Source organism: Cebus imitator, unplaced genomic scaffold (assembly GCF_001604975.1).
Source record: "Cebus imitator isolate Cc_AM_T3 unplaced genomic scaffold, Cebus_imitator-1.0 Scaffold42, whole genome shotgun sequence".
Taxonomy (NCBI): Eukaryota; Metazoa; Chordata; class Mammalia; order Primates; family Cebidae; genus Cebus; species Cebus imitator.
In genome coordinates, this window is record NW_016107357.1 from 3,480,947 (window position 1) to 3,495,124 (window position 14,178).

General features: G+C 37.6%; 1 protein-coding gene across 1 annotated transcript in view; it reads right to left on the reverse strand.

Moving 5' to 3' along the window:
* The window catches only part of RAB3GAP2 (RAB3 GTPase activating non-catalytic protein subunit 2), a 105,938-nt gene that overhangs the window by 10,942 nt on the left and 80,818 nt on the right, over positions 1-14,178 (reverse strand). Inside the window, exons 22-28 of the mRNA XM_037737807.1 lie at positions 13,722-13,882; positions 12,729-12,957; positions 9,193-9,366; positions 8,984-9,090; positions 5,885-5,951; positions 3,541-3,611; positions 449-484 (exon numbers count right to left, since the gene is read on the reverse strand). Of these exons, the coding sequence (XP_037593735.1) occupies positions 449-484; positions 3,541-3,611; positions 5,885-5,951; positions 8,984-9,090; positions 9,193-9,366; positions 12,729-12,957; positions 13,722-13,882 (845 nt within the window). The remainder of the gene's footprint in view (positions 1-448; positions 485-3,540; positions 3,612-5,884; positions 5,952-8,983; positions 9,091-9,192; positions 9,367-12,728; positions 12,958-13,721; positions 13,883-14,178) is intronic.

Here is a 14,178-nt window from a genome sequence, read left to right on the forward strand (position 1 = left end):
GAGATGGGGTTTCACCATGTTGACCAGGATGGTCTCGATCTCTTGACCTTGTGATCCACCCGCCTCGGCCTCCCAAAGTGCTAGGATTACAGGCGTGAGCCACCACGCCCAGCTGATGTTGCATGCTTCTATTATAAATGTCTAATTTGAATTAGAGCAAAAATATGCAGCAATGGTAGCATGTTATCCTGTCCACAGTCCAAAGTTGAACACATCTTATAAAAACCTAGTTTAAATATGCTATCTAACAATCTGGAAAAGTAAATTAAAATTGGCCATAGTTCATGACCAGTTTCCTTAATGCAATACATTCTCTTTTCATTTTTGTTATCTCCTCCTGATACGTCATCACAATGGTAAAAGGCAAAGTTCACCCCTACAGTTAATAAAATACTATATGAAGTGTGGAATTAACAACTGTAACTCTAGTTATGGGAGATTCACTTACCCTTCGGCATAACCTATCCTTTGGTGATTTTCCAACCTAAAATAAAAAGACAAAATGTTGTAATATTTAATAATTTAAATAAGACATTACTATGGTACAGATAAGAAAAAGTAACCAAATTTAAAAACTATAAATGCATCTATAAATAAATGTGGCAGCCTCATTAATTAGCTGTTGTCTCTAACAATGGTAGATGCAATTAAATTTGAGGTTAAACTTAATGTCACATTGGGTTCAAGAATAATCCTTTTCAAATATAAATTACGTATTTGTGAACTATTTTTTTTTGTTTCTGAACTATTAAATAAGAAAAAAACGCTAAAAATCTGGCCCTCACTTTGTACAGTCAAATAACTGTGTTGCCTAAAAACTGAGAGCTTAGGCCAGGCATGGTGGCTCATGTCTGTAATCTCCACACTTTGGGAGGCCAAGGTGGGCTGATCACTTGAGATCAGGAGTTCAAGACCAGCTGGGCCAACATGGTGAAACCCTGTCTCTACTAAAGATACAAAAATTAGCTGGGTGTCGTGGCATGCACCTGGGGTCCCAGCTACTAGGGAGGCTGAGGCAGGGGAATCACTTGAACCCGGGAGGTGAACGTTGCAGTGGGCCAAGATTGCGCCACTACACTCCAGCCTGGGCAAGAGTGAGACTTCATCCCACCCCCACCAAAGAAAAACAAAAAAAAAAACCCAGAGCCTAACTCATGGATACTAATCAAGAACACCTAAGAGTTTGGCTTGTTGATAAAGATATAATCATTTGAAATAGAAAGGAAAAACACTCTAAAGCAGATGAGAGTTATATTCTAGCTCAGAAAGATTTCCTTATGCAGTAAGTACTTATTAAGATTCTACTGTATATGTCTACAGTGTAATAAGTGGGAGGTAAAAGTTCTGCCCTCAGAAATACTACCTGATGAGAGAAAACTCACAGGAGACAGTGGAGAAAAACCTGACCTTGTTACCGCTTGCTGGGATTACCACAGCAGCCTTGAAACAACCAAGCTCAGCCAACCCCAATCCCAAGATAGTTTGTCTGTTGCCTAAACAATCTTTTTAAACACAAATCTGAATATTTAATTCCTGTGCTTAAAATTGCCCCAGTGTCTTCAATATAAAATAATAGCTACAATTTACTGAGCCAAATGTGCCAGACCCTGTGCTAAGGTTACACATACTACCAGAAAATCCAAATCCACAGCCTGCACAAGAAATTCTTCATCTGAGCGTCTCTTTTCTCCTAATATAGCCTATGTTCCAGCAATATTAAGCTAATTACAGTTCTCTGAATCCAACCAGTTGCCTCATATCTCCAGGACTGCTGGGATACACTTTCTTCTCACCTACTTTTTACTGGTTCATATATAGCCATCCACCAAAATTTAAGTTGGAAGCCTTCCCCTTGTCTTGTTATTTATTTCCTACTCTTCTGAGCTCCAAAAACTCCCTATTGTCTGTTTACCTGGTGTTCAAACTGTGAGCTCTTTGAGGGCCAGGACTGTAACTTCCATTGGTTCAATCACAGAACCTAGCATAGTCTTGGCACATGAGAAACACACATTATAATAAAGACTTATTGAATCACAAATTTCCTGCTTCCTAGTTTAGGACTATTTTCACCCCAATCAAAGTAGTGAAGATCAAATGTGACTGTGGATGTGAGAATGCTATGAAATTAAAAATTGTAACATACACATAAATTACAGTTTATTGTTACTCTCTCGAAAGAGGAGGGGGTCAGAGGTGAAGCTGAATGGGAGAACAACATCATAAAGGCCAAAAGATGCAAGTTCCAAGAAAGAAGCTAAGCAGTCAGGGAGGAAGAGCACAGAGGAAAGATGGGTTAGCTTTAACTAGAAATATGTTATCAAAAACATCAAAGAAAGCAATTTCAAGGGGAGTAGTGGCGTACAGTTGGGTCTTGGTTGTGGTGCTATTAATGGTGCAGAAATGACTGTGATGATACATTTAAAAGAATATGTTTTTATTACAGTGGTAGTTCTCTTAACATCCACTCATCTGATGCTACATTAATCTGCATTGTTGAGTTGCCTGTAAAACATACTAACTAGTGCCCCTGGCCAGTCAGCTGGAGACTAGGCTGTTATCCTCAGCAGCTTCTGCTCCCATCAGTTGAGTTCTAAGCTTACATGTTATGTTTGTTCCCAAAGCTATTCATGCTAGTTGTACATGTAACTGTTAATTATGTCATTTAATTCAGTAACTGATGAAATATGAATGAGAAAAAAAGGGGAGTTATTTACATGAATGCTATGTTGAATGCTTTGCAAAGGTTTATGGAGGAGAATAACTCCTAGGTCTTTTGGATTAGATACAGAGAAAGGAACTACAAAAATTATAGAAATCTAAAGGTTATAACTTAGATTACATAACAACTTCAAAAAAATAAGATCCAGCCATGATAGGCAATGCATCATGGGTGAGGTTTTTGCAAGAAAACCAAAGGAGAACTGTAATCAACTCCATTCAAAGAAAATATCTTGGCCCTTTAGGAGGACAAGGCAGGCAGATCACGAGGTCAAGAGATTGAGACCATCCTGGCCAACGTGGTGAAGCCCCATCTGTATTAAAAATACAAAAATTAGCTGGGCATGGTGGCGTGCACCTGTAGTCCCAGCTACTGGGGAGGCTGAGGCAGGAGAATCGCTAGAACCCAGGAGGCAGAGGTTGCAGTGAGCCAAGATTGCACCACTACACTCCAGCTTGGCAACAGATTTTGTCTCAAAAAAACAAACAAACAAAAAAAAACTTGGCCTTATATCAAAGATCAGTAAGTGTAAATTTCTACATTTTAATTTGAAATAAAATGCAAATCCTTGCTTGAATCAACCACCAGTCCTAATTTCTTTAGTTAAGGGGCTTTTATAATATAATAGACTCTGAGGATTTAGAGCTCTTCTTCATGTCATTAAAATACCAGTACTGGGCATTACATTTAACTAAGCGTGAGTAAAATCTAATTATCAAATTAAAAAAGGGTCTAACAAAGTCTAACGTGACCAATCTTTCAAATATTAGTCAATTAAGAGAACCAAATAAATAAGAAGTCGATACATGAAACTACCTTACCTTATCCATTAAGTATGTAGCAGCAGACAATCTTTTAACTAAGAACGTATTCCACATCATCAGCGCAATGCCTAGACAGCAAGTAAAAGTACAGTAGTAAATAGAATGCTTATATGTTCTCACTTTTATTACATATAACAAATTACTGTCTTTCTTAAGTTCACTAAACTATATGGACTTTATTTTGATTTCTTTTTTTATATCTTATGTAATACTACAAAGTTAATGAAATCTTTATCTTTAATAAAAATCAGAACTGGACTGTATAAGAGCATGTCAAAACTGCCAATAAGCATGAAGAAAAGAGTCAAATCATTAGTTCTGAGAGAAATAGAACATCACAGTGAGAAAGCATTACATAGCCACCAAAAAGGCTAAAACAGTTTTTAATTACAATACCAAGTATTAATGAGGATATGGAACAAATGGAACACTCATGCATTACTGGTGGTATAATAACTTGGTAAAACCACAAGGGAAGCTGCTGGGTGCTTTATCACCCGACAATTCTATTGCTGTGTATACACATAAGAGAAATGAATCCAGAAGATATATACAAGATTGTTGGGAACAGTTTTATTCCTGACAGCCAAACACTAGAAACAATCCCAATGTCTGCCAATTGATTTTTTCATATATAACTACAAATTAAAGTAATATATAAAAAAGTACTAAAAACAAAATATTAAAAAATTTATTTAAAAAAAAACCAGTCTGGGCAACATGGCCAGAATCCATCTCTATGAAAAAATGTTTAAAAAATTAGCCAGGCCTGGTGGCGCATGGCTATAGACCCACTCGGAGGCTGAGGTGACAGGACAGCTTGAACTCAGGAGTTCAAGACTACAGTGAGCTACGAATGCACCACTATACTCCAGCTGGGGTAATAAAGCAAGACCCTGTCACTCACTACTAACTGAGCTGTGGCATTAAAATTAAATTTCTGAAACAGTTGTCAATTAGGCAGTATAAACATGGCATTTCACATGCTGTTATTACTACCCTTGCAGCTGAGTGAGTCCATGAGTAAGGTCCCTCATAGGCTGTGAGAAGCCAGGAACCTTACTAGATCGGTAAAGGTATAAATGGGTAAAAGTCTGACTTAAAGAAATACTAGTCTGAAGTCAGTAACTTAATAATTTTATTAATAAGGATACAGTAATTTAAGCATGATATTTTCCAAATGAGTCAGGGTAAATTTTTTCTTTTTGGATGAATGTAAGATCTAAGAGATGAATAAGTAATTTGCAAGTTCTCTTCAAGTAAAATGGGACATATTAAAATTTCTGCAACTGGATTACATACCACCTGCAAGAATGTGATAGAGGTGAAAAAGAAGTAGCTTCTGGGTGGCGGGGGGCTAGGGGAGGGACAGTGGGGGGTAGGGAGGTTGGGGAGGGATAATATGGGGAGATATGCCAGATATAGGTAATGGGGAGATGGAGGCAGCAAACCACATTGCCATGTATGTACCTATGCAACAATCTTACATGATCAGCACATGTACCCCAGACCTAAAGTACAATTAAAAAAAAAAAAAAAAAAAAGTAGCTTCTCGAGAATTTATCACAGAGACATAGGTGATACCTCCTCTTACCCAGCCTAACACCAAGTCTCATCATTATTAAGGTTACTAACTAGCTTGGTGCTGATAACCTCAATTCCTATAATGAAACCCATCTGTCTATTAAATTGAATCTGTTTACAAGTTCAATATTTTTTAAGGAGACATTAGTAGTTGCCAAGGTCTGGCAGCTAATGGAGAATATTCACATCCTTTGTAAGAAGCACAAGATAGTTGCTACAATCTAATCTTATTAGGCTTTTGGCTATCACAATTTTTCATTATGAATTACAGTCCTGAGAAATCCATCCCTCTTTCCTTCACTATTTGTGAAGGGTGTAATTAAGGCAGCTGTTCTGCAGCTATCATTGATTCCCTCTTTCCTTGGAAAGACAGATGCAGAACAGCTGCCTTAATTATTCCCAGGAATAGTAGTCAGCTTGGGGAACAGAAGTAGTGATTACTACCAGTTCTTTTGCCCCTTTCTAAATAGCATTTTCCCAGTAGTTAACATGGCCAGTACTGTTTATTTTATTTTTTAGAGACAGGGTCTCACTCTGTCACCCAAGCTGGATGCAGTGGCACGATCTTAGTTCATTGCAGCCTTGAACCACTGGCCTCAAGTGACCCTTACACCTAAGCCAATACACAGTAATATGTTAGGTTGCAGAATAATAAAATAAAAATTTAATAGGTTGTGAATCTGTAAATTCACATCCTCTTAAGTCAGGAAGTCTCTTTTAAATCAACCAGTGATGTTTCTAATATCTGTTTACTTACCATTCTGAATATGTGCATTAACAATATGCTTCAAGTGTTCTATTGACCTAACAAAAAAACGTGCTTCCTTCCATACACGGAGAAAAAAAAGAGAAAGAAAAAGAGGTATCATTTAATAGGTTTTACCATTATCAATGGAGACTTCTTACATAAATTTCTGCATAAAGCTACATAAGAATGTTGCAATAACAACATGAAATTATTGGGTAAGAAGTAACTTTTGATAAACTGTCCCTACTCAACTCACATTACCTATACAATGATTAATTCCTAGCAGCTCCTAGGTCATAAGGGCTAACATCTGAATTCAAATTTGCTGTGGTTTTTACATCATAGCAATATTCTCTCCAATAAATACTTGAATTTCATACAGATGTAAAAACAATAAGCTTGCTTTTGTACATACAATTCATTCATTATTCAACAAATATTTATTGAACATCTACTCTGCATCAAGCCCTATTTGAAGCGCCACTGATTCCATAATGAACAAAACAACGTCTTGCCTTCACTGAGTTTAAATTCTAGTGAGGACCTACACAACGAACATAATAAATAAATACATTATATTTAGTATGTTAGTGGTAAGTGCCAAAGAGAAAAAAATTAAAGCAGGGAAGGAAATATGAAATATCAGATGGGATATTTGAAATTCAGCTCTTTCTAATTAAAGTAGTTTACATATTAAAACTTACAGTATGCAACACTGATGAAATCATCCAGATCTCTGCTAAACAATTTTGTAGCTTATACATCATCATCAAACATATCATTGCCAATACATATTGTGTTGAAATTTGTCTGAAGCTAATTTTATTGTTTTGAGCCTTACAAAATTGTGTGTGTCAAATGGGGGAGTTGAGACAGTGGTTGGATGGGGCAAGATGAATATTTAACAGGAAAAACAAGTAAAACAACTTCTTTTAAATGTAAGCAATATGAATGATAACACTAATCAAAATGTTATGCACTATGCATTCATTTTCTCAAAAAACGCAATAACCTTTTGAGTTAACTACTATTATAGCCCTCATTTTAGGAGAAAGTTGAAACAAAGAGATCAGAAACTGTGTGCTATAATTATTATAAGCTATATGCAGCAGCCATGGGGCTTGATGTCAGCTGTGTCTATGTCCTCTCTGCAAGCTGCCTTTGGTTTATAAATGAATGCTTTAGGCCGGGTATGGTGGCTCATGCCTAAAATCTTGGCACTTTGAGAGGTCCAGGCAGGCGGATCACCTGAAGTTTGGAGTTCAAGACCAACCTGAGCAACATGGTGAAATTTTGTCTCTATTAAAAATACAAAAATTAGCCGGGTATGGTAGTGGGTGCTTATAATCCCAGCCATTTGGGAGGCTGAGAAAGGAGAATTGCTTGAACCTGGGAGGTGGAGGTTGCAGTGAGCCGAGATCACGCCACTACACTCCAGCCTGAGGAACAAAGAGTGAAATTTCATCTAAAAAAAAACAAATGCTATTAAGCAGAATTTTCTTCTTAAATGCCACTTTTTTAGACTTGAATCTGAAATTCATTCCGATTTTAGAAATTATGTTCTTATTCTAGACATTTCTTTTTAATAAAATGGAAAAGTAACTCATTTAAGCAGAGAGTCTAAATACGATTGCCATTCAGGCTGTAGTCAACTCAAGGGAGTGATTTGAGGGGCATCTCTGTCCTAAAATCATTTTTTGGTCAAGGTTTAATTGATCAAAGACTATTTCTTTATTTAAATCACTTGCTTTTGTAACGTCTTCCTTTAATACGTAAGGGATTAGTTTTTTGGAGGAAGGAAGAATATCGTTTCCATTAATATATTAGCATGAATTAGTTCATCTGTGAGAGTTCTCTACAGTGCCACCTCATACAAGGATGATAAAGGTTAAGAATTTTGATTTGAGAGGAATAATTTACCAGGGCACTGACTAGGGAGGTTTAAGTGATGGACCGATTAGCAAAGAGGAATATTTATAGTATGTTTTTATATGTTATTTAATCATGGCACCTTCATTTTAAAAAGGAGGGAGAAAAAGGTAGAAAATAACAGGCCAGAGATTCAGTGACTCTCTTGAGCCAGAAGCTTGTCAGCAATTCAGCTGGGATCTAAATCTTGGCCTTCTGTCTCCAGGCTTGGGGCCTTCCCACTATGCTGATTCTAGACTGCAAATGCCCTGGTAGAAACAGTGGCTACCAAAAGCAATAGAAAACAACGCCTCAGCAGAGAACTGAAAGGGCAGTCTTGGGCACAACATGCCTCTTTGTTCTTCTGAGGCAAATAGAAGTAACCGACAAATACAGATATATTTGAACAGACACTAGGTTGATGTTAGGACCTTCACTCTTGACTTCTATCATGATGACTATAATATTAAGAATATTCTGGGTCTGGCATGGTGGCTCACACCTGCAATCCCAGCACTTTGGGAGGCCGAAGTGGGCAGATCACAAAGTCAGGAGTTCGAGACCAGCCTGGCCAACATGGGGAAACCCCATCTCTACTAAAAATATAAAAATTAGCCAAGCATGGTGGTATGCGCCTGTAATCCCAGCTATTTGGGAGGCTAAGGCAGAGAATCGCTTGAACCCGGGAGGAGGCAGAGGTTGCAGTAACTCGAGATCGCACCATTGCACTCCAGTCTGGGTGACAGGTTGAGACATCTCAAAAAAAAAAACAAAACAAAAAACGAATATTCTGTTAGGTTGGTGCAATTTCATGCAGGAATTCAGAAAGTAATAAACAATATACTTGTCACAACCTAACTAGGGAGTAGGGCAAAGCGTACAGGTTTCAGATAAAGAGAAACCTAAGCTTAAATCCTGATATTTAACTTGGCTGTGTGCCTGCAGGGAAGAAACTTAAATTCTCTGAGCCCTAGTTTTTTCTTCTCCAGAGTGGGGATAATGACAGTACCTACATGTTACAGGTTTACTGTGAGGATTATAAGAAGAAATATATGAAAAAGGTCTACCCTAGTTAGTACAGAGGTATTACAACGGGAAAAAAGCCAGTGTTTAGAAAAAGCTCGTTAATTACAGTCCCCACATACAAATAGCATAAACGCAGAAGCAGAAATAACATGAAAGACGTAGCGAGAATCTTACCTCTGGATCTTTATTCCATTGAACAACATACTCCCAGCAGCAATGTGCATGCAACACATCTAGCTCAAGGCTACAAGGAAACTGCTCATATGCTAAATGCAGTAGGTCTGAAAGTCAGAAGAAAGCAGTGATGTTATTTTTCTCCTTGACAGACATTTGGCCACATATTTCTACTCTGGATTTCATATTTCTCATTATTTGTATATCACCTGGTATGGCTCCTAAGTCTGTCTCCACCTCTGATACCTCAAGGAAACCTCTGTTAACACCTTCTTTGGGTTCATCTGGGTTTTCTACATCTCTTTTTTCATTAGCCAGTTTTAATACGTCAGGGCTGAGGTCCTGTTTAAATATCCACTTGGCTACACTGTCTGCAATGCCACCTATAGTTTGGAGACAAGAAAGAAAATAAAATTCACAACACACATGGCAGTGTTTGCCAATGGGAGCCAAGATGGTTCATAACCTACATTTCCTTATGAAGAGATTTAAGTGCCACATTTATTTCTGAGCCTGAAGGTGACTCGAAAAAGCCATGAGATTTACAGCACTGTTACTACCTACCACGCAATTTGTGAGGGCAACAAGCAGGATATTTTGTTATTATTATGGTATGCGCATGTGCATTTATATTCATCTAATATTTTCTGAGAGTATAAGGATGCCCTGACATATATTTTGGTATATATTTTGATATATGTCAGGGCATCCTTATACTCTCAGAAAATATTAGATGAATATAAATGCACATGCGCATACCATACGCTTTCTATGTCCACAGATTTAAAATACACTTTACCAGATAAAAACAAAGAAATTGGCTGGGCACGACGGCCCACGCCTATAATTCCAGCAATTTGAGAGGCTGAGGCTGGTGGTCAGGAGTTGAGACCAGCCTGTACAACTTGGAGAAAGCCCATCTCTGCTAAAAATACAAAATTAGCCGGGCGTGGTGGTGCATGTCTGTAATCCCAGCTATTCAGGAGGCTGAGGCAGGAGAATTGCTTGAACCCGGGAGGTGGAGTTTGCAATGAGCCGAGATCATAACGTTATAACTCCAGCCTGGGCAACAAGAGTGAAACTCCATCTCAAAAAACAAAGAAATTAATATATCCTTAAAACACTTTTACTTAAATTATAAGTGAAAATAGATTGTTTAGTATGACACTTGCCTAGGCTCCTAATGGCAATATAATATTACCTTTTTTTGGGGGGGGACGGAGTCATGCTTTGTTGCCCAGGCTGGAGTGCAATGGCATGATCTCGGCTCACTGCAACCTCTGCCTGCCAGGTTCAAGCGATTTCCCTGCCTCAGCCTCCTGAGTAGCTGGGATTACAGGTGCACACCACCATGCCCGGCTAATTTTTTTGTATTTTTAGTAGAGATAGCATTTCACCATGTTGGCCAGGCTGGTCTTGAACTCCTGACCTCAGGTGATCCACCTGCCTCGGCCTCCCAAAGTGCTATGATTACAGGCATGAATCACTGTGCCCAGCCAACATCACTTTTAATAATCAACTAATTTGCCTATATGAAATATTTATGGGCCTAATTTAGCCATAGCTAATCAACAGCATATATCATCAATGTAGTACAGTCATAGTTTCAGTCATCAATATAGTACAAAAAATTGTAAACATATGCTGAAAAATGTTCCAGATGTTTAAAGAGTCCTGTTAATTATCGAAAACAAATTACACTTCTTCTATGGTTTACCAAAACTTTCTCTCTCAGTTTTTCCTCTTCTTTTGATTCCAATAACAACCTTCCACAAAAATAATGCTTCACAGTAAATTTACAATTATCAGTGAAAATAAATGTGAGCAGTGTGCTGGGTGACCTCAAGTCTTATGTTTCTTCTAAAACATTTGAAAATTCTCATTCCAGAATTAAACCCCTGATTCCACTGCTTAGGTTAATATTCAAATAGCATCCTCACACTTTCACTAGGTGGCAACATGACGTATGGTGAATTCACAATAAAAAAATGGTCATGAGTTTATAAGGAATGAGAAAATGAGTAAGCTAAATAAAAATCCATAAATATGTGGGTATTTATAAAGCTTACACACAGTTCTTCCAGTATCAAATGCCTAAAAGAACTGCTGATAAAAAGTGTGAGCACCCAACGACAACTAAAAATGTAAGATGTTTATGTTCCTGCAAGATATAAGCACAGGAACCCAAATGACTCCAGGACAGTAGAAAGTGACGCATCAGAACAGAGAAATAAAGTTCTATGGATATTAGGGGGAAAAAGAGAAAATTTGCAGTTAGCGAATATGAAGGGTTTCTTGGAGGAGAAGCATTTGAGCTGGATCTTGAAAGATGAGTAAGATTTCGATATTCATGACAGAGAGGCAGGGAAGGGGAAGAGGATAGGCCCAGATCTAAGACAGGATGCACATGGATGCTTTATTCTAACTAAAATCTAGGAAGCAAGTATGAAAGAAATAGAAAAATCAGTTGGATTCAAAGTCAAAAGTTTTTGGAGAGCAAGCTTAAGAGTTTGTGCTTACGGCATTTAAAGGCAATTCTTGAACTTACTAGTCTCATGATCCCCTTAAAATTATTGGCAACCCCAAAGAACTTTGGCTTATGAGTTATAGCTGTCAATCTTTACGGTACTAAAAATTAAAACTGATAAATTTAAAAAATATTTTATTAGTCCATTTTAAAATGAAAATAATAAACTGATTACATGCTAATATTTTATGAAAATAATTATATTTGACCAAACAATCCCACTACTGGGTATATACCCAAAAGATTATAAATCATTCTACTATGAAGACACATGCACACGTATGTTTACTGCAGCACGATTCACAATAGCAAAGACTTGGAACCAACCCAAATGCCCATCAATGATAGACTGGATAAAGAAAATGTGGCACATATATACCCATGGAATACTATGCAGCCATAAAAAAAGATGAGTTCATGTCCTTTGCAGGGACATGGATGAAACTGGAAACCAGCATTCTCAGCAAACTAACACAGGAACAGAAAACCTAACACTGCATATTCTCACTCATAAATGGGAGTTGAACAATGAGAACACATGGACACAGAGAGGGAAACATCATACACTGGGGCCTATTGGGGGTGGGAGTCTAGGGGAGGGATAGCATTAGAAGAAATTCCTAATGTAGATGACAGGTTGAAGGATGCAGGAAACCACCATGGCATGTGTATACCTATGTAACAAACCTGCACGTTCTGCACATGTATCCCAGAACTTAGTATTAAAAAAAAACAACAACAACAACAAAAACAAAACTACATTTCCCAGTGCAAAAAAAAAAAGGGATATTTGGTGAGAAAAGTGGCACTACTTTACATATTTGCACATCTGTGTAACGTCTGGCTTCTATCTGGAATCCCCAATCAGCTTTGACATTCAATCTATTGTGCTCTGTTGTTTTGGTTGACGCATATGAGGAAAATCTGACCTATACAGACATGTAGGTGAAAAAAGGAGGACTCCTGAGGTCCTCTGACCACTCTTTGAGAATCACTGCCATTTTCTTAGGCAGAGGGATGCACCTAGCAGTTCCTGAGTGTGGAACTGACCAAATGAGACTTTAGAGAAAACTAATTTAGAGAAAGTATATAGTAGGTTATTGTTATTTTTAAAATCTGAGTGTATTTTTCTTTCCCTATTCTTTCAGTCATTTCTATTAAAAGAAACCTTCATAACATAAAAACATGGATGCAAATGATCAAATAAACTCAGCTTACCTTTTCCTCCTTCTAATAACTTTTTAACAGAAAGCCTTAGAAGTGGCTCAGTCTGCAGCGATGACACTTTGGAGGTCTGAGTGTTCCCTTTGCTGTGAAGCAAAGTCTGAAGTATAAGACAATCCTCCAGCTGTTTCAGAAGGAGTTTCCAGTACTCAGTGTCAAGAGAAAGGGCTTCCCAGGAATCAGTGAGTGCCTCTGAATCCGCACCCAAAACTGTCTGGGAAAACTAATAAAAAATGTACTGGTGATTCTCTGTCAAAGATTCTGAATCAATATTAACTCATATGAGCTTTTAACTTGAAAGACGATGGATACTGAGGATACATCACAAAGCAACACATAAATGCTATTTTACAAGTATTACTACTGGGTTGGATGAAACATGAGGGTCAGGAGTAGACTGGAGACTCATGGGCAAGGATGGTGACTTCAGATATTTATAAGGAGTCCTGCACTAATGACCCCGATTCAATCAGAGTACATTTCGAAGTTTTCTGGCCATCTTTGGCAAGGGCCACAATTTTATCTATCAGTACCAATCAAAATACTTACGTCTCTTCAGAATACACTCTTCAACTTAAAAAAAATATGAAATTTCATCTCTCCTCATCATAAAGAACACTTAAATAAGGCAATATTAAATTGAGCCTATAAACAAGAGTGACTGACAATGTTAAGTGACTCTCCACAGACCTATTTAGGTGTCTCATCTAAATGAATGTAACATCCCCCTGGAAAAAATTATTTGATCCACCATGAGCTGTAAAGAAAATTTGAGTCCTCAAGAGATGAGAAAAAAACACAGTAGGATACTACCATTGGCAACTGCTAAATTCAAGTGTGGATGGCATCATGCTGAATAAACAAATTAAGGGGAGCACCTCTCATCCCTTTCCCCGATCCCCCCCACCAAAAAAAAACCCAGAAAAGGAAAGCATCCCCTTAGCCTATGGCTGTGTACAGATCAACACCATACCTTTGCCCACTTACTTTTTTCTCTGTCATGTTGTTTGATATCTGTGCAGCAACAGAATGCCCAACATGTGCAGACAATAGAGCAGCTCCATTATTCTCAGACTGAATACAGGCTGTGCGCATCTGCTGCCACCATGGCGACACAGACTGAGAATCCCAGGTCTCATCGATGGCCACTATAGGGATAGGAGAAAACTCAAAAATAAACTCTTACCCTGTCTATTTCTTTGGTATAATCATTTATGTTAAACATAATGTTAAAACTAAGTTCCCTACTGATGTGTTTTTTTATTTCTCAATGAAGTGGAAAACAAATCTAATCATCTATTTTATTCAGAACATTTCTATTCCATTCATTTATAATCTTTTAGTTATCCTTGTTCTGAATCAATATTAAATCCTTATTTGGAATATTTCACCATTATTGAAAACTACTGATTTTTTTTTTTTTTTTTTTTTTTTTTGAGATGGA